The sequence below is a fragment of the Triticum urartu genome, chromosome 7A (genome assembly GCF_056163025.1).
Source record: "Triticum urartu cultivar PI428250 chromosome 7A, HENAU_Tu73, whole genome shotgun sequence".
In the NCBI taxonomy this organism is placed as follows: domain Eukaryota; kingdom Viridiplantae; phylum Streptophyta; class Magnoliopsida; order Poales; family Poaceae; genus Triticum; species Triticum urartu.
This window is the reverse complement of record NC_141879.1, coordinates 620,136,049-620,156,943: the sequence shown is the minus strand read 5'-3', so window position 1 is coordinate 620,156,943 and position 20,895 is coordinate 620,136,049. Positions and strand designations below refer to the sequence as shown.

Sequence of the window (20,895 nt, the reverse complement as noted above, 5' to 3'; positions counted from 1 at the left end):
ATCCTTTCTATGAGAATAAGCAATATGCTAAATCCGTTCATTGCCATCAATTTAATTGGTGAAGGATAAGCATAACATAATTCTTATTCTTGTTCATCCAAGTGTTTAATTCCTTATTCTGGAGGCTCACCAAATTCTTGGTTTCAATAGTTCATCTTTCTTTTCCGGAGTTCCAAGCTCTCGCAATTATATCATCTCAGAGATACATCTAAAGCATTACAAGGTTTCACCTTGTGTTTTTCGACCTCTCTTTCCTTCCGTTTGATCATTTCTTTTGTTGCCAGAGTTCTTCATGGAGGTTCTACATGATGGTTCATCAAGGATTTAATTCCTTCTCGAAGTGCTCATCAAGATTCTTTTCAGAGGAGTTCAAGCATTATTCATCTTGCATCCCAAAGTCCAATTCGTTCTATCTTATCTTTTGAGGTGGTGTTATGTCATTTTTGGTAATTTTCCTTCGTGTTTCATGATTCACAAGTTATCAAGAATGAGATATTTTAAATCCATCAATCTCGTCATTTGAGTTATCTTGGGTTATATTTCACCTTAAGCTTTCCCTAAGGATCATTGCTAATTGTGGTGCTCATAAATGATCCAAGTTCTTCATTTATCCTCCCGGTGAAATAAGTTTCTCGTCTCCTTGTTGTTATCAATCCAATCTTTTCCATGAGTGGCAAGTTGTCACTTCATAATGTTGGGATGCCTTCTATAAGACCATATCAAGCCTATTCTTTTCGTTGTTGGTGTTCCAACAACTCCGTTCGACCCTTCTCCTCAAGATGCCTCTTCAAGCTCTCTTGTGGCATAAGATGGCATTTTCTTCTCCATTCTTTTATTTCAATTATCTAGCTTCTATTCTTTTGTTCCGGAAGCTTTGTGATGTTGCTCTCTTCACTCATCATCTCGGATTGTGAAGATCGTGTTATTTCCTTTGCCTATCCATTTAACCGGAGTGTCATGCCCTCTTTTCAAGTTCTTCCCATTTTATCAACTTTTGCCCCTTTTCAACCGGAGTGCCGTCTGAAATCGTTATTACCCATTGTGCCATTCTTTCATTAGTTCTGAAGGCAGTATGTTGTTGATCTCATCAAGCATCCTCTCATCTTGTCAAGTTCTTGTTAATTCCTTCCATTTGCAATCGGAGTGCTGTCCAAATTATATCATTCTTAATCCTTCTCTATCTTGTTGTAACCGGAGTGGTTTCAATATATATCTTGCCCTTCAACCTCAAGGTTTTTCGCAATGTTCTTTGTTCCTCTCTTCTAACGGAGTGTTTTCAACTTCGTTCATCTCAGTTGTATTCTTTTCTCGAAATGGCTTAACCTTTCAAGGTTCATCGGTTTCACTCGTTTGTCAAAGAAGCAACTTAGTTTCACCTCTTCTCTTTCTCTTCCGTTTTTCCCTCCGGTGCCATTCTAGATCTCGGGACGAGATCCTCTCGTAGTGGTGGAGTGTTGTAGAGCCCCGAGACCGATGCGCCAGGTGTCGTCCAGTTAATCGTTGTTGTTGCCATGTCTTTGGCTTGCGTGTTGCATTTCATCATGTCATCATGTGCATTGCACCATCATGTTTTAAAACTTGCATCCGTCCGGGTTCTCCCAGTTCCTTCCGTTGTCCGTTCTGAGCCCAGACACACTTGCACGCGCCCGCGGCATGTCCAAAATACTATTTTAGAAGTGGTCGGAAAATGTTCTCGGAATGGGATGAAAGTTGGCGTGCGGTGTTTTTTTGTTGTTAGTAGACCGGCTGCCAAGTTTCATCGCGTTCGGAGTCCGTTTGATGCCCCAACAGATAACTATAGCGACATTATAGTCGGTCAAAACGTCGGACGTTTTCGGTCTCCGGAAACAGATGCCGGGCCCTCCCTCTCTCTTCTCCCCCTCGCAGTCTCGCCACAGCCCACCTAGTCCATCCTCCTTCCCCTCTTCACTTCCGGAGTTGTCCGATGCGACCGCACGGTCCGAAACCCTCTCTGCACAGTGCATCAAACCCCTCACGTGCGCGTCCAAAAATGTCCCGGACCCGACCCGGGCAGTCGTCACCGTTGGATTCGGATCATCCCCGAACATCTACAAAACGTCTCTGTTTTTCTCTTTGGACTCCCTAGCTATTTTATTCGCGACCATCCAATTACGATCGGAGGGACGAGGTAGCCCCTAAACTAAATTCATCTGTATATTTATAGGCCAACCCTAGATCCTAGGGGTCTTGTCCCATCGATCCCACCGCGCCGCCACTCCACCTGATTTCCTCGGGATCCCTCCCGGACCAACCAGCAGCTTCCCGCACGAGCCCCCTCCTCCTGCTTCGATACCCGAGCGGATCAGGAGCGCTCGTCGCTGCCGCGTCACGTTTCTGGCCTCTCATCCGGCCGGCAGGCGAAAACCACCGCTGCCAGGATGCACCTCTCCTTCCCTTCTTCCCCTACGGTTTTCTCTCCTTCCCCTTCAATCTCTCTCACGATCTCCCTCTCTCTATGTACTTCATCGCTGCAGGAACGACCGCCGCTCGCGGAAGCCGCCAACGTCCGCCTCTGGCCCAGATCCGACCATCTCCGACGCCTCCTCGTCGGATCCCGCCGTCAAGTCCCCATCCCGTCGTCGCGTGGAGCTCCACCGCCCAAGTCCGAAGCTCCGCCGTGTTTAACCGCCAAGTTCCACGCCGCCCCGCCTGCTCTTTCTCGTTGTCGTGCCCGTTGCTCATCTTACCGCGGCCAGCACCTGAACCCGATGATGCTCTGCTGCTCGCACCGCCGTCCAGATCAGGCTGAAGCCGCCTCCTCCCGCAGCCATGGTGCCCGAGGCCTCCTGCAGGACCACCGCCGCCATGGACCAGCGCCGCCGTTCAAGTTCGCGTCCGGCCCCGTTCTGGACCGGATCTCCTCTGCTCCGCCGCCCATCCGCCGAGTCCACCACGATCCAGCCGGTTCCCATGCGCCCTCGCCCGCGCAAGTTCCTCGTCGCGCCGCCCGTCGTCAAGTTCCTACCATTGCTCTGCTTCCTGACGAGAACAGGACGAGGTGCCCGCTCGCCCGCGCATACGCGTTGACCAAGCCCAGCGAGCGCAGGCCCAGCTCCCTTCGCCCGCGTGGGCCTCCCAGCCGCCAGGCAGCTGCATTGCTGGGCCCAGTCACTGCTCTGAGCCGGCCCAAGTACCGCGGCCAGCACCTGAACCCGATGATGCTCTGCTGCTCGCCCTGCCGTCCAGATCAGGGTGAAGCCGCCTCCTCCCGCCGCCAAGGCGCCCGAGGCCTCCCTGCAGGACCACCGCCGCCATGGACCAGCGCCGCCGTTCAAGTTCGCGTCCGGCCCCGTTCTGGACCGGATCTCCTCTGCTCCGCCGCCCATCCGCCGAGTCCACCACAATCCAGCCGGTTCCCATGCGCCCTCGCCCGCGCAAGTTCCTTGTCGCGCCGCCCATCAAGTTCCTGCCGTTGCTTTGCTTCCTGACGAGAACAGGACGAGGTGCCCGCTCGCCCGCGCGTACGCGTTGACCAAGCCCAGCGAGCGTAGGCCCAGCTCCCTTCGCCCGCGTGGGCCTCCCAGCCGCCAGGCAGCTGCGTTGCCGGGCCCAGTCACTGCTCTGAGCCGACCCAAGTACCATTGTGAGAACCCCAGCCCATCCAGTTTCGGCCAGTGTAGTTTTTTTTTCCAGATCGGCGTTTTTTCCTATATCCTGAGACAACAATTTTGCGGTTTAGCCCCTAAACTTCATGCATATAATAACTCTCCAACCATGCATCGTATGTAAAAACTTTGTATATGAAACTTGCTTAGAATTTCATCTAGTTTAACAATTTGCAACTTTCATGCATGTTCAAAATGTTTAAAAATGTTGTTTGTTTAAATTTGCTTAAATAACTTGCTAAAATGATTTATTTCATAACTAAATAACCGTAGCTCGGTTTTAAATAATATTTATATGTAAATGGGGTAGAAAAATGCCTAGTTTAACTTGGTGCACTCATCTTTCATGTTTAACAACTCTAAAATAATGTTTAGGGCAGAACAGTACAAAATCTATAATATGCTCATGAGGAGTTTCCGGAATTGTTGTTCGTTGTTTCCGGCCTCATTTAAACTTGACTAGATAGATAGTTTTACTTTGCTTCACCCTCTTGCCATGTTTAACAACATTTAATATTGTTGGGTACATAAATGAGATCAAACTAAATAGCTTGAATGTGGTGTTTCGTCAATATGCAACGGAGTTGCATATTGAGCTCCACTTAATTTGTAGCATTGTTTGTGCACTTTGCCATGCCATGCTTCATTAAACCGGACATGCATCATACTTGTTTGCGCATCGTGCCATGTTGTTGTAGTGGTTGTTTACTTTGTTGTTTGCTTTCTTTTCGGTGTACTTCGTCTCGGTAATCCGGTAACGTCGTGTTGTGAGGATTCGTTCGTCTACGCACGTTTGTCTTCTTCATGGACTCGTTCTTCTTCCTTGCGGGATCTCAGGCAAGATGACTATACCCTCAAAATCACTTCTATCTTTGCTTGCTAGTTGCGCGCTCTTTTGCTATGCCTATGCTGCGATACCTACCACTTGCTTATCATGCCTCCCATATTGTTGAAGCAGGCCTCTAACCCACCTTGTCCTAGCAAACCGTTGTTTGGCTATGTTACCGCTTTGCTCAGCCCCTCTTATAGCGTTGTTAGTTGCAGGTGAAGATTGAAGTATGTTCCTTGTTGGAACATGGAGTTGTTGTGCCTTGTTGGAACATGTTTACTTGTTGGGATATCACTATATATCTTATTTAATTAATGCATCTATATACTTGGTAAAGGGTGGAAGGCTCGGCCTTATGCCTGGTGTTTTGTTCCACTCTTGCCGCCCTAGTTTCTGTCATATCGGTGTTATGTTCCCGGATTTTGCGTTCCTTACGCGGTTGGGTAATAATGGGAACCCCTTGACAGTTCGCCTTGAGTAAAACTCTTCCAGCAATGCCCAACATTGGTTTTACCATTCGCCACCTAGCCTTTTCTTTTTCCTTGGGGGTCGCGCGCCGAAGGGTCATCATTATTTTAAACCCCTGGGCCAGTGCTCCTCTAAGTGTTGGTCCAACTTGTCAACCGCCGGTGGCCACCAAGGGCAACTCTGGGGTGGCCTACCGGAAGTTTAGACAATCCGGTGTGCCCTGAGAAAGAGATATGTGCAGCTCCTATCGGGATTTGTCGGCACATTCGGGCGGTGTTGTTGGTTTAGTTTTACCTTGTCGAAATGTCTTGTAACCGGGATTCCGAGTCTGATCGGGTCTTCCCGCTAGAAGGAATATCCTTCGTTGACCGTGAGAGCTTGTCATGGGCTAAGTTGGGACACCCCTGCAGGGATTTGAACTTTCGAAAGCCGTGCCCGCGGTTATGAGCAGATGGGAATTTGTTGATGTCCGGTTGTAGAAAACCTGAAGTTGACCTTAATTAAAATACATCAACCGCGTGTGTAACCGTGATGGTCTCTTTCCGGTGGAGTCTGGGAAGTGAACACGGTTGTTGGAGTTATGCTTGACGTAGGTTGTTCTAGGATCACTTCTTGATCATAGTTTCTCGATCGTGCTTTGCCTTCTCTTCTCGCTCTCATTTGCGTATGTTAGCCACCATATATGCTAGTCGCTTGCTGCAGCTCCATCTCATACCTTTTACCTTACCCATAAGCTTAAATAGTCTTGATCGCGAGGGTGTGAGATTGCTGAGTCCCCGTGGCTCACAGATACTTCCAAAACCAGCTTGCAGGTGCCGTTGAACCGTGCAGATGACGCAACCAAGCTCAAGGAGGAGCTCGATGAAGATATTGTCCTTTGTGTTGTTTTCGTTCTAGTTGTTCAGTAGTGGAGCCCAGTTGGGGTTGATCGCGGACCGTGTCGCATTTGGGGTTCTTCTTTTATTTTGGTTCCGTAGTCAAACCTTGATTGTATCTGGATGATGTAATGCTTTATTCATGTAATTGTGTGAAGTGGCGATTGTAAGCCAACTATGTATCTTTTTCCCCTATTGTATTACTTGAGTTGTGTGAAGATTACCTCACTTGCGACATTGCTTTCAATGCGGTTATGCCTCTAAGTCGTGCTTCGACACGTGGGAGATATAGCCGCATCGAGGACGTTACAGTGGGAGCACTATACGCTTCCCAATCATGCACGCACGTGTCTCACCCGCAACAACACTATCAACCAGCCCTTGATATAAATCTGCTCGTATAAGATTTTAGTTTGCTGGTTTTAGGTAGAATGCCAATCTTATTGACTCAATCTTAATGTACATATGAACAATGTACTGTTGAGTTAGTCATTTGCCAAAAAGCAAAACATTAAATTCATTCGGTCGCACTTGCAGTTTGAAACAATAGTATTCCCTTGGTGAAACAAATGAACCAGAGTTATACTCCATCCCTATAATGGAAAACATTTTAATTTAGATAAATAATTTTTAAAATATAATATAAGTGACAGTTGATTATGCGGCACAATTTACCTTCTTTGTTATAGTCATCTTCTTGATTGATCTTATTAACAATGACATTTGATCTCACTTTTGGTATTTTCAAGTTCCACCCAACTTCCCCGTTTGGGAAAAATAGTGGGATATGAAAGTGGGTCATAACAGCCATGGTACACTTTTGCGTATTGTGGATCATTTGATTTACCATATACCATTATACTCCTATCGAAGTGACCCTGAGGATTATTTCCTTCTACCCAGATTGCTGCTACTTGTGATGTAGTTGGTGCATTATATACTCGTTGATCTAAAGAAATGTCTGCGTTGAGCTCAGTTCGATACTCATCAAGGTTTGACACTGAACCAAGGCTTCAAAATGTCTGGGTGTAAGGATTAGATGAAAGTATGCTCGCCAATTTTCCAATGAGAACTCTATCAAGATTAGGAGAATAACGAAATCTGTGTTGCAAATCTGATTCAGTGTCATAAAAGTATAGTTGTAAATGCTTAGGGCCATCTTCTACTGGAACCAATTGATCAATTCGATGATAAATTTGACCTTGTGCACGGAAATTGTAAACACCAGACTTTTTATTGCAATATCTCTGGTCCAAGATAACACCAAGAGAGGTAAAAGAAAAGTGAGAATTGAAGTACCGAATATTGTCCTGAAAGTACTTAGCGTCAGGATCTTGACTTGTGTATAGTCGGCGCATTTCATCAGGAACATATGGAGTTACTATCTTGACCTTGCCACCCATGCAACAAAATGTTGGATTCTCATACTGGAACCGTTTTGCATTGCAATTTGTGCAGTTAGGCACTGGCTCCAAAACATGATGGCCACTTGGTACATTCCGATATATACAATCAAAGGGATCATCTTGCATTTCACAATTTGCATGGTTTTGGTCTCGATATGATAATACGCAATCCGTTCCTGTTCATTCTTTTTAATAGTGAGAAAACTGTGTCGCAATGGTAGTAATAATTATTTATACTAAGAACACACATTAATGCTTACCGTGTCCAACGAATATGTAACCCTCATCATCTTCAGTCATATATTCAGATTGCCCAGTTTCATCTATACATCAATTTGTCAATCAGTAAAATAATATTTTAGGAGAAGTAAAGTCGATGATTGATCGATGCATTAGAAATAGCTATGGTACACCGTGACAATTGTATTACCTTCTAGGGCAGGAAAAGAACCATCTGGAACATAGATGGTGCTGTCATGGTCTTCCTGCTCATTGGCTACACCATCTTCATGTGTTCCCTTTCCAGTATTACTATGACCTGCCCCATTAGACATTCTCCTTCTCTTATGTCCACTGCCCTTGTCCAGGAAAGCTGATACGCGCTTATGTTGACCAGTACCTGTCAATTAATTACATAATGTAGATATGTCGGATGGACTGATCGCGGTCTAACTTTTAGCAACCAGACTGATTATGCCAAATCGAAGGATATTGTAAGATGCAGAAAGTTTAAGCTCATCAAATTATTGGTATGAGTTCCGCCAAAAAAATAATTATACAGTAATATGTATTAACAAATAATAGTAGAGCAGGAAGTGGATGTTAATATTTTACTCATCAGAAATGCCTATCACAATCTGAATGATAAGCATGTTTTTCCTTATATACATATACATGCCCGTTTTGGAGATAAACATAACATGATTAAGTGACAATTCATGTAATAATTAGGACATGAAGGAATTTTTGTTAATACTAAAAAAGTAAGATAGAATATTATTGCATTAATATGTACCTTCTGTAATTGAACTGTTGAGAATAGTTGTGCGCATGCTTCCATTGGTACAAGTACAAGTTTGACTCCCAGATTGTGCATTATCACTAACTGCAGCAGGATTTTTCCTTCTCCGTTTGTACTAACGGTTCCTTTCCAGGTAGGCAGCGCGCTGTTCTGGAGTCATCTCCAAGTATCTTTCCCGATCACGATAATGCTTACGCTCGGAAGCATTTTTTGGTAGACTTACGTGTCCAGTTGAAGGAGTATTTGACTGTATGGATATGCCAGATAGATTGATTGATCGTTTTGTCCCAGTAATTGGATGATCCACTGAACCAAGAATTTTTTGTGCTGAAATAAATAGAACATTTCAGAAAAACCGTGAGCACTCTTTCAATACACAAGGCATAGGTTTTATTTATTTATATAACATCTAAGAAGTTCTAATCTGGTTTCAATATTCTGGTGACCAGAAATATTAAGGACGTACCTTGTTTACCTTTTGATAAACTATGTGAGTCAACCACATTTGTAATATCTTGAAAAGGGGCCTGTAATGGCATTCCAATGGATCCTGCTGTATGGTTACTTGAACTTCCATTCACTTGCTTCCTAGATAATTGTCCACACTTGACTCTGCCAAGGCGCTGAGCAACATAGTAGACGACATTAGCATAAGCATAGGTAGAGCATGCAGCAGTATACGCACGCGAAGCTTAAGTCACATAAAACTTCTTGTAGCAAACTATTTTTTGGCATATTAATTGATATTCATAAATAATCCAACAATCGACAGTATCAACAGTACGTAAATCATCAAAAGATGTAGCCCCCCTCACATGGTTTAGCAATATTCTCAAGTAATAGCGTTCACCTTCTGCAGGGTGAGCAGCCACAAGTCGACCTATTTGAATTCTCTTGGTACGTCATCTCCATGTGTTGTGGTTCCTCTGCCATGTATAAAATTCAGGGAATTCCTTATATAGGAAATTTCTAGCATAAGGATCGATAGAGATCATTCTAAAATACTCAGTAAGCATTGTCCTGGAAGATGATTCTATACTAATCACATTTTCCAAATTGTCATAGTCTTTATAACGGACCAAATGCATATTTGGCAAATGGACTTGTAACTGTAGAACGGGAGGAGACATCTCACTCAGGTCGAAAGAGTAAATTCTTCATATTGCTTCTGGAGGTGATATAAAGCGGGCATCTCTATACTCGCGAATTTCATCAATAACTCGACCTTCTGCGGCTTCTACAATAAAAGAGGCACGGTCATGACCCTTGTAAATGTACTTAAATAAATACTTAACAGCATTGATGCTGGAGCAAACTTCGATGTTTATATGGCAATTATATCTCATAAGTAGGTATGGATTATATGGCACAACCCATCTATTATCCAAAACAGATCCCTAATGCGCACTTTACGGCCATCATCCCTGCGTCTATAAATTGGATATGAGTCTTTCCCTTGCAATGTAGCATCTGAGAATGCTCGGGGATAATGGTATTTACATTCCCCATTTTGCATGCAGGAATTTTTACTATTGAGAACGCCACAGGGCCCATGCATCATGTGTTTAATAACTAAATCATGTAACACTGGGTACTTGTTTTTGTCAGGAATTTCAGCTGATATAATTTGATCATACTGATCTGGGTTATTTATCTTATAATCCGACTTTAGGATTATTAAGAAATGTGCAATGGGTAGCCCCCTCTTTTGAAATTCAATAACACGCACATGAGCGGCAACTTCACCAAAAAAATTCTTTTTAAATATAAGATTCTTAAGATCCTCCAATTTTGCCTTGAATACTCGTGCTACCAAATCTGGCCGGTCTTCTTGTGCTAATTGTCCTGGTGCGAGCTCTTTTGTTATCTCCTCCCAACTTGGATTGCATGTCATTGTAAGAAATAGATCTTGTTTTCCAAACCGTTGGACCAAAGCCATGGCGTTTAGATATCATCGCCTCATGTCCCGTGGGCCCCCTATGAAAGAGGGTGGGAGCACTATACGCTTCCCAATCATGCACGCACGTGTCTCACCCGCAACAACACTATCAACCAGCCCTTGATATAAATCTGCTCGTATAAGATTTTGGTTTGCTGGTTTTAGGTAGAATGCCAATCTTATTGACTCAATCTTAATGTACATATCAACAATGTACTGTTGAGTTAGTCGTTTGCCAGAAAGCAAAACATTAAATTCATTCGGTCGCACTTGCAGTTTGAAACAATAGTATTCCCTTGGTGAAACAAATGAACCAGAGTTATACTCCATCCCTATAATGGAGAACATTTTAATTTAGATAAATAATTTTTAAAATATAATATAAGTGAAAGTTGATTGTGCGGCACAATTTACCTTCTTTGTTATAGTCATCTTCTTGATTGATCTTATTAACAATGACATTTGATCTCACTTTTGGTATTTTCAAGTTCCACCCAACTTCCCCGTTTGGGAAAAATAGTGGATATGAAAGTGGGTCATAACAGCCATGGTACACTTTTGCGTATTGTGGATCATTTGATTTACCATATACCATTATACTCCTATCGAAGTGACCCTGAGGATTATTTCCTTCTACCCAGATTGCTGCTACTTGTGATGTAGTTGGTGCATTATATACTCGTTGATCTACAGAAATGTCTGTGTTGAGCTCAATTCGATACTCATCAAGGTTTGACACTGAACCAAGGCTTCGAAATGTCTGGGCGTAAGGATTAGATGAAAGTATGCTCGCCAATTTTCCAATGAGAACTCTATCAAGATTAGGAGAATAACGAAATCTGTGTTGCAAATCTGATTCAGTGTCATAAAAGTATAGTTGTAAATGCTTAGGGCCATCTTCTACTGGAACCAATTGATCAATTCGATGATAAATTTGACCTTGTGCACGGAAATTGTAAACACCAGACTTTTTATTGCAATATCTCTGGTCCAAGATAACACCAAGAGAGGTAAAAGAAAAGTGAGAATTGAAGTACCGAATATTGTCCTGAAAGTACTTAGCGTCAGGATCTTGACTTGTGTATAGTCGGCGCATTTCATCAGGAACATATGGAGTTACTATCTTGACCTTGCCACCCATGCAACAAAATGTTGGATTCTCATACTGGAACCGTTTTGCATTGCAATTTGTGCAGTTTGGCACTGGCTCCAAAACATGATGGCCACTTGGTACATTCCGATATATACAATCAAAGGGATCATCTTGCATTTCACAATTTGCATGGTTTTGGTCTCGATATGATAATACGCAATCCGTTCCTGTTCATTCTTTTTAATAGTGAGAAAACTGTGTCGCAATGGTAGTAATAATTATTTATACTAAGAACACACATTAATGCTTACCGTGTCCAGCGAATATGTAACCCTCATCATCTTCAGTCATATATTCAGATTGCCCAGTTTCATCTATACATCAATTTGTCAATCAGTAAAATAATATTTTAGGAGAAGTAAAGTCGATGATTGATCGATGCATTAGAAATAGCTATGGTACACCGTGACAATTGTATTACCTTCTAGGGCAGGAAAAGAACCATCTGAAACATAGATGGTGCTGTCATGGTCTTCCTGCTCATTGGCTACACCATCTTCATGTGTTCCCTTTCCAGTATTACTACGACCTGCCCCATTAGACATTCTCCTTCTCTTATGTCCACTGCCCTTGTCCAGGAAAGCTGATACACGCTTATGTTGACCAGTACCTGTCAATTAATTACATAATGTAGATATGTCGGATGGACTGATCGCGGTCTGACTTTTAGCAACCAGACTGATTATGCCAAATCGAAGGATATTGTAAGATGCAGAAAGTTTAAGCTCATCAAATTATTGGTATGAGTTCCGCCAAAAAAATAATTATACAGTAATATGTATTAACAAATAATAGTAGAGCAGGAAGTGGATGTTAATATTCTACTCATCAGAAATGCCTATCACAATCTGAATGATAAGCATGTTTTTCCTTATATACATATACATGCCCGTTTTGGAGATAAACATAACATGATTAAGTGACAATTCATGTAATAATTAGGACATGAAGGAATTTTTGTTAATACTAAAAAAGTAAGACAGAATATTATTGCATTAATATGTACCTTCTGTAATTGAACTGGTGAGAATAGTTGTGCGCATGCTTCCATTGGTACAAGTACAAGTTTGACTCCCAGATTGTGCATTATCACTAACTGCAGCAGGATTTTTCCTTCTCCGTTTGTACTAACGGTTCCTTTCCAGGTAGGCAGCGCGCTGTTCTGGAGTCATCTCCAAGTATCTTTCCCGATCACGATAATGCTTACGCTCGGATGCATTTTTTGGTAGACTTACGTGTCCAGTTGAAGGAGTATTTGACTGTATGGATATGCCAGATAGATTGATTGATCGTTTTGTCCCAGTAATTGGATGACCCACTGAACCAAGAATTTTTTGTGCTGAAATAAATAGAACATTTCAGAAAAACCGTGAGCACTCTTTTAATACACAAGGCATAGGTTTTATTTATTTATATAACATCTAAGAAGTTCTAATCTTGTTTCAATATTCTGGTGACCAGAAATATTACGGACGTACCTTGTTTCCCTTTTGATAAACTATGTGAGTCAACCACATTTGTAATATCTTGAAAAGGGGCCTGTAATGGCATTCCAATGGATCCTGCTGTATGGTTACTTGAACTTCCATTCACTTGCTTCCTAGATAATTGTCCACACTTGACTCTGCAAAGGCGCTGAGCAACATAGTAGACGACATTAGCATAAGCATAGGTAGAGCATGCAGCAGTATACGCACGCGAAGCTTAAGTCACATAAAACTTCTTGTAGCAAACTATTTTTTGGCATATTAATTGATATTCATAAATAATCCAACAATAGCAGTATTGATGTTTTGTCAGTACAGATTTTGACATGGTACAGTGTAACATATAGCAGTGTTCTCTATAAAAGATCATTTCAAATGTAACATACAACAGTGGAGATGGGGTTTTAAATGGCTGTAACACTTCTATGGAAGTATGAGAAATGAAACGGAAAAAAAAACTTTGTGGACATAAACACAAACATGTGGTGGTCAGAGTATGCTGTGATATAATTTCTTGATTTCTATACTGAAATACAAAATCTGGCTTCGGATTTATGGCATCTGATACACATATAATTAGAATGTATAAAGATCATCAAAGAAATTAGCACCACTTCTATACTTTCTCAAATTGTATCTTACCTCTTCAACATCTAAGCTGTCAGTGCGTGAGGTTGAGGATGCTTTGTTCACGGCCGTCGGGCTGCACTGGTATGTCATCCGGCTGCTAGCACTTGCAGCAGCGATGGCATCCGGGGCGGATTGGCCTGATGCGCATACGGCCGGAGTTGCCAGGAAGCGGTGGCGGCGACCACGTGGAACAGTAGCAAGGGGTGGTGAACGCATGAAGGAAAAGCTCCTGCAGCGGCCCGAGTTTGAGCGATTGGGGTTGAAAGGGAGGAGGGCTTGCCGCGGCCGGGGGCGTAGGGCAGATCTGTCTCTAGAGGAGATGCCAGGAACAGGAAGGATGCGGTGGCGCGAGTACAGGGCGACGGCGAGGGGACGGTGAAACCACGAAACAGAGTCTGCTTCGATGAGAGAGAGGAAATGGCGCGGGATTTTTTTTGTCGGTATTTTATTTAGGTGGGGACGCTCTAGGTGCTTCCAGAATAACAGAGCGCGCGCATCCAAAGCGCTCAAAACCAAAGCGCGCGCGGGGGTGGCTGCGAATCCCGAAGATCTCAGCCCTTGGATTCGGTTTGGTAAAGATCTGACGGCAGATCTTGAACACAGCAAGCTGAATCAACGGTCCATGTTTGGCTTGAGATGCTAGGAGGAGAGAGAGGGGACCAAATTCAAAATTGGTACACTATAGAGTAGTATAGAAGTATAGATGTGCAATCATTAGCATTATTATGCAGTTAGTTTATGAATCCAGATGAACATTAAAAATTTTATAATGTATTCATGATCTAGACATGTATATAGAGATTTTAAAAATGTGAATTAACATGGAAACGTTGATTCGCGACTTTGTGCATCTTACTTGACACCGAGAAGAAATAATTTGAGAGTTATTTTGTTTCTTTTGATAGGATGTGACGGCCGATGCATGAATGGAGCAACAACTGTTAGCCAAAACACAGTTTTGGGTACAAAATATACACCTGAGTATTTTATAGTCAAGTAGCATAAACATTGTGTAAACCATACATGGAAAAAATTAATAATATCCAAGAGCTTTCAACATATTATGTTGTTTACAACCTTATATCCTAACTAACAATGGCAAAAATTAACTTTGTGGTGGTCTTTCTGGGTTGGTTGATGCATAAATAACGCTATGGATCAACACGTAAATTTGTGTCACCCTTCTACTTTGAGAAATAAAATGAGTGCAAATCGCCTAAAATCGAAAAACATACATGCCTAAACCGCATGAAACCAGGAAATGTAAGAGTGTAAACCAGGTGAAAATAACAAACTTCTCTTGCGGGTAGGCTTATCTGGCATGGTGCTACCTATAGTCAAGGGAGGAGCCAGGTTCACACTAGGCAATGGGCCTATTGTGGTTCACTAATATGCTACACATGTGTCCATGGATGTCACGCCCCAGATGCAGGCAGGAGCTCGGGTTCCAGCTCCGCCTTGGGCTATGATCTAAGAATATATTGAAAGCTTTAACAACATAAGCAAAATTTTAACCCCATCAAAAAAATGAACCATAGGCGGTTTCAAACATTTTTGTCCTACCTAAAAATGAGAAAATGTGATACTACGGTATCTTCTACAAGACAAGGACGAAAAAATATTCCTAATACTTGGATTAAAACCAGTTTCAGTGACATGGGGCCAATACCTTTGGAGAGGGACCCCTTGACGGTGATCAATGGATTGATCTCGACGACCTGGCGCCAATATCCTCCTTAGCCACCCTGCCACGCCTGAGATCCAAGTCAGAGTCCCTAATGTCGACCTTGGAACTCCTCGACATCCACATAATCATCCTCCACCCCAAGCCCGACCCCAAATCCGTCGAGCCCCGTGAAGTGCCACCCCCATCGGGGCTTCCTCTTCTTGGGCCACAGTGTTGTCTGGATCACCCTCCCAGGCACCATGGGCGTCTTAAGGTCCGCGAGGATCACTCCGCCGCACATGGCCGCTATTACCTCATCATAGTCGTTGTGGGGTAGGAACCTCGATTGAATTGGTAAATGGGTGGAGTTTTTAATGAAGCGGTGGAGCGGGTCTGTAGGTTTGCAGGTTGAGACAAGGGCAGTCCCCTATATACACGGTGGTCGTGTGACGGCGCCCCCACCCAAGGTTCCATGTATCAGTGAGGGGTCATGCGGCGCAGAAGGAACGAGGTAGGTTCCGGAAGCAAGTGCTTCCATTCATGGGGAATCTTGCACGTTCACCCCTTGAAAGAAGTGGTATTTCTGGTATTTCCCCTTGGAAATTATTGGATGGATGATTGACTTTCTTTCTTTGATATCAAACCATTTTTTGCTCAAGATTGTACGAAATCCCTCCCTTGAGAGAAAGGGTGTATGGAACTCATGTACTGCTATATTATACTCGTATTGTACTTTCACTGACACCGTCCAACAAAGACACTCAATGAAGATCTCTAATTCATCCTTTCACTCATGGCCACTACTCCATGGAGTTCTTTTAGAAACCCTATTCCATTGAGTTAATAGCATGTATGTATACAATCATTAGCATTAGCATTATACACACTAGTTCTATGAATCGGTTTGCCTAGGGCTCTCTAGATGTGAAATAATTATGTCACATCTAAGGTGACATCATTTGTTTGTTCGGCTGAGCCTTTAGTGGGTTGGATTGTTTTATGGGTTACTGCTTCGTTAGGATCTTTTAGGTTGGGATTTTTTTTCTTCTTTTTACTTTTTGGATTGTGTTGTACATGTAAGTGAAGAAAATAAAACCATAAAACTAAACTTGGTTGGCGACAAAAAAGAAAAAAATGAAAATAAAAAAATGCACAAAGAAGTATCAGTTTATGGGCATGCAAAAAATTGAACAAAAAGTATCTTTCCGAGATTCACTTAGTTGTGTTTTCCTGTCAACCTTACTAAGACAAAAAGTCAGAAACTTTGTTTATCTATATTCTATACCGTTTCCATCTAGATTTTATCGTTGAAGGCAAAAAAATGTTCCAGCAAATTGTATAGATGGACATAATATTTAACTGAGATATACCATCCTAGATCAATATGAAGCTCTGTTAGTAAGGACACATGTAAGCATGTATTATTTAGTTCTAGCTAATTACAAGGGTTAGGTAATCATTACTTTTCATGTCCTTGTCGGCAGGTGACACTAACATAGGACGACAAGAGACACTGACACTGAGCTCACACGTTGCATTGCATGATGGAATTTTATCCTATCATGTTGGGTTCATTATGCTCTGTTGTTGTTGTTGTTGTTGTTTTTTACCAAGATGAGGCATCGTTGTTGTAAGTCTATGTATTTGTTTTGAAAAAAATGTTCTTTCTACATCATTCCAAGTCTACATAAGGCTGGAGCTCAAAGAGTTCCATTCCATACATTTTTGTTATACCATGTACAATCTAGCATAAAGGCTGATAGCTAGCAAACAAACACTCCTACGCGAAGCAAAATATATGTTTGTGAGTTCACATAGAAATCGCAGTGGATTTTTTCTTCATAAAAGTAAGAAAGAAAATCTGTACTAATATATATTTAGAGTTTCCCAGATCAGCCTTTCACATGAAGTGCCTTCAATATTTAAACATTAACCTGTGTGCATTGATTTACACATAACATCGATTTGTAATATCTGGTCAAACATGTATCTTTCTATAATTCTTATTATTCACGTGAACACAAATCCGAGTTAATGATAGCATTGGCTTTGTATTTTAATCTTTCAGAGTTATTTATCTGCATGTCAGTATACTCTATTTTTTTGCGTCAGCCTCCTAATTTAAGGTGCCCAACCATTAATTGTTAATGTGGATATCTTCTAATCTAAACTGCCAACCCTCACTAACATAGCTCCCTTAACATGCAAGAATGCCACCTAAGCATTTGATAGGCATGGGAAAATGTCCACCTCAACATGCAACTATATGCATAAGAAAAAAGTCACCTCAACATGCAAACATTCATGAGAATTTCATTATGTTTAATCTTTATCTTCTATATCTAAATAGCTAGTCCCCACTAACTTATTTCCCTTAACATGCAAGCATGCCGCCTAAGCATTTGATATGCATGGAAAATGCCCACCTCCACATGCAACTATACGCATAAGAAAAAGTAACCTCAGCAGGCAAATATTCATGAGAATTTCATTCTGTTGTGATATTTATACTTAATAATTCTTTTTACAACTATACAATCATCCAATCATAATAAATCATATGTATTTTCAGTTTTGGTTCTCATATCATTTCCAAATATCCATGTTAAATATTAGAATATTGCAAAACATCCCTGCAACAACAAGCGGGGTATCATCTAGTGTGCCTAATTTGAGGACAAAGCTCAATTATTCATGTCCAAATTTTGTATGGGAAAGGAGACAGTTGGGATGCTGGCCTCCCATCAGATTTTTGCCTCTGTCCGCCATATCCAAATTATTTATCTGCTCATTTCCTTTTTTAAGTTGCATCCTACTGCAATGTATTCATTTATATAGAAGTTTGTGGCAGGAGCATAAAAGGAGACAAGATCATCCCACAATGCCTTCTAAAAACTTTGATCACAACATGCATTGTGGTGGTTCCATCCCTAGATATAGTCCAGTGTCTATAAATACAAGAGAATACTATGATGTCAATTTAGTTAGACAAATTTATTCTACCTCCGTAATTTTTTGAAGTGTTTCTAATATTTTTTGTCTTTTGTACTTATATGCATACTCGCATTTACAGTGTGGCATGAATAGATTTTCCAAAGGCATACTTGCATTGTTGGATTGTTACGTTGTTTTCTCTGAATTACACAAAACTTAAAGAGATTGACATGTACGCCATTAGTTTGGACACCTTAATCTGTGTATATATTTGATGTGTCACATAATCTCAAACTTAATTTAAGTAGATGGCCTTTATGAATAGGCTGGATCATGTTGTTTGTATTGAAATTTGAATTCTCTCTTTTTGAACAGGCAGGGCAACGTTGTTAGCATTGGCATTTGCACTCTCTGTATTGTAACCATATGATTGCAAGGAAAAATCAGTTCCTGTTTTGGTAGAGGAGCCTTTTGAATCATTGGGGTCCAAGTTCACATAAATGTAAAAATTCCCCGAGTTCACAATGCATAAAACTGCCTCTTCAATGCAATGCGCCCGAACTCTCAGGGCAATTTATTTAGTAGCATTTTAAATACCTCCATTACTTCCTTGAACATGTGTCAGTACCGAACACAAACAAAATTAAACCTGGGTCAAATACACGACATATATTAGCAAAGGCAGTCAACATGAGTATTTCAGCTCTCATTCGGTCTCAATGTTCTAAACCCTACACTTGCCACTGGCTTTCCTTGGTGTTGTGTTCTTTTTCCCCATCTCTCCCTCCCCTTATGTGTGTTTGCTTCAAGTAGCTATCTCATGATTTCCTAACTACACATGGACCTTTTTCTTCTCTATTGTGTGTTGTCTTAATTTTCTGTTATCCATGTTTGCTGCATGTATAGATTCTATAAAATAATTAATTAACACACTCTTCATGTAGAAAACACAAACACATGAAATGTGCATTGGATACTCAAAAATATAAAACCGGAAACTCTCAAACTAGCCCACATTGTTTCAATCTCAAACAAGCCAATGAGGCGCCGCGTGCCGCCGCACACTACCTATTAGTTTGTATGGAAGGCCCATCACATCTACATACATGAATGATTGTGGAAAATGTGTATTGCATAACACTTCAACTCTAATAAAGAATGACTTTATTGATGGATATTTAAATACTTAACAATGTTTATTCGCAGAAAAAGTTAACAATGAATGAATGCAAAATTAGAATTAAGGGGACTTGCCCTCCCCACCATTTGCATATGAGGGACGCGGAAAATTTGGTGGCTGACTTGTGGTCCTACTAAGCTAACGCGTATGCAGGGCTTTGTCAACTTAATCAACAAATGATTCCAGCTACTGAACCGTTGGATATTAATTCAACAACCGTGCTACTTCTTCAACCTCGGATCTTGCTCCTGTCTCCCATGGGTGGCAGTGCTGCAGTGCACCCGAACCAGTCAAGTTTCCAACTCCTCTTCAACTGCTACCCCACTGCCGCGTCTTCCCCATCTCCAGGCCGTTATAGTCTAGGGCCTCGCTGTCATCCATCGGCCTTGGTGCACTCGACACAGTGTGGTCAATGTGGTCAACAAACGAGAGTCATCGGAAGATGACTGTACGTGGAGGGGCTGGCAGTGGGGCGCACCACGCCCATGGACACATGCATGTGTCGGATTTCGGGTTCCGGCAGACCCTTGAGGTTCGAACACTGGGGTGCGCGCGGAGATTTCGCCTCCTACCTACCTGCACTCCTCCGCCTTACTAGGATCTAAACTAAGGAAAGAACAACACAAGAGACACAGGGTTTATACTGGTTTGGGCCACCGTTGTGGTGTAATACCCTACTCCAGTGTGTGGTGTGGTGGATTGCCTCTTGGGCTGATGATGATGAACAATACAAGGAAGAACAGCCTCGCGAGGGTCTGCTCTTGGCTGGGGCGATGAACTGCTCGGAGGATCTCAGTCACCCCTCTCTCTCTCTCTACCTGATCTTCTCTATCTTTCCAACTCTCTGGCCAGCTCTTTTTCCCCGGCCTTCAGCCTCCTTTTGGCTCTGTGGGTGGCTGGTCCTATTTATAGAGGCCCTGGTCCTCTTCCCAAATATCGAGCGGGAAGGGAGCCAACAATGGCGGGCTAATTTGAAGGGGGACAGCTAGTATCAACTATCCTGACAAAAGTGGTCTTCGCCTGCGCAAAGCTCTGATGATGACGCCGTCTTGGGCTCCACGGTGATCTCCGTCTCGTAGTCCTCCTGGTCTTGGTCTCGTTGCACCGAAATGGCAACCTTTGCCTGATGCCTCGGTACTCCATGGCTGCGCTTGCCCCCTTTGCACCAAAGAGGAAGGGAGGACGTTGCGCGGGCTGGCACCCGCCTGGCGCCCCCGGTCGTCATGGCTTGCGTCACGGGCACCTCGTGAGATACCCCGCCTTGATCTCTCCGCCTCCTCGTGAGCCAGCCTGACGAGGCCACGCCTGAGGAAGCTCCGCGTCGTCCGCCCCGCGAGGCTTGGCCCCTCGTGAGGGTCTTGGGTTTGTGTTGGTGAAGATGGGCCGCGCTAGACCCCCCTTTGAGCCACGCCGTGGGCCGCAGGCAGGCAAGTCTGGGGACCCCCGTTCCCAGAACGCCGACAGTAGCCCCCGGGCCCAAGGCGCGCCCGGACTTGGCCGTGCTGGGAGGCGGAAGGGCAAGAGTGAAGCGCCGCGGGCCCTAACAGCCCGCGGCCTTGGGAGCCGCGTGGTGGTTGATTGGACGTGGGCGGCACTGTTCCCCCACGCCCTCCTTATTTTGCGCCATGCTGGGCGGACCCGTAGTCATACACAGCCGTTCCCCTGTTTGGTTACTCGAGCG

General features: G+C 42.9%; 1 protein-coding gene across 2 annotated transcripts; it reads right to left on the bottom strand.

The window, feature by feature from the left end:
* Positions 1-7,009: 7,009 nt before the first annotated feature.
* Positions 7,010-13,856, bottom strand: LOC147960726 (uncharacterized). Of its 2 annotated transcripts, XM_087534689.1 has the most exons (13): positions 13,447-13,856; positions 12,796-12,952; positions 12,324-12,656; positions 11,739-11,927; positions 11,569-11,631; positions 11,202-11,484; positions 9,361-9,462; positions 9,076-9,151; positions 8,692-8,848; positions 8,220-8,552; positions 7,635-7,823; positions 7,465-7,527; positions 7,010-7,380 (listed from the first exon to the last, which is right to left on the bottom strand). In XM_087534689.1, the coding sequence occupies exons 3-7, from the start codon at positions 12,358-12,360 to the stop codon at positions 9,438-9,440; spliced, it is 597 nt and encodes a 198-aa protein (XP_087390815.1). In that variant the 5' UTR covers positions 12,361-12,656; positions 12,796-12,952; positions 13,447-13,856; the 3' UTR covers positions 7,010-7,380; positions 7,465-7,527; positions 7,635-7,823; positions 8,220-8,552; positions 8,692-8,848; positions 9,076-9,151; positions 9,361-9,437. The 2 variants fall into 2 exon arrangements, with proteins under 2 accessions (XP_087390815.1, XP_087390814.1); XM_087534688.1 differs by having other exon boundaries at positions 9,076-9,462.
* Positions 13,857-20,895: the final 7,039 nt, after the last annotated feature.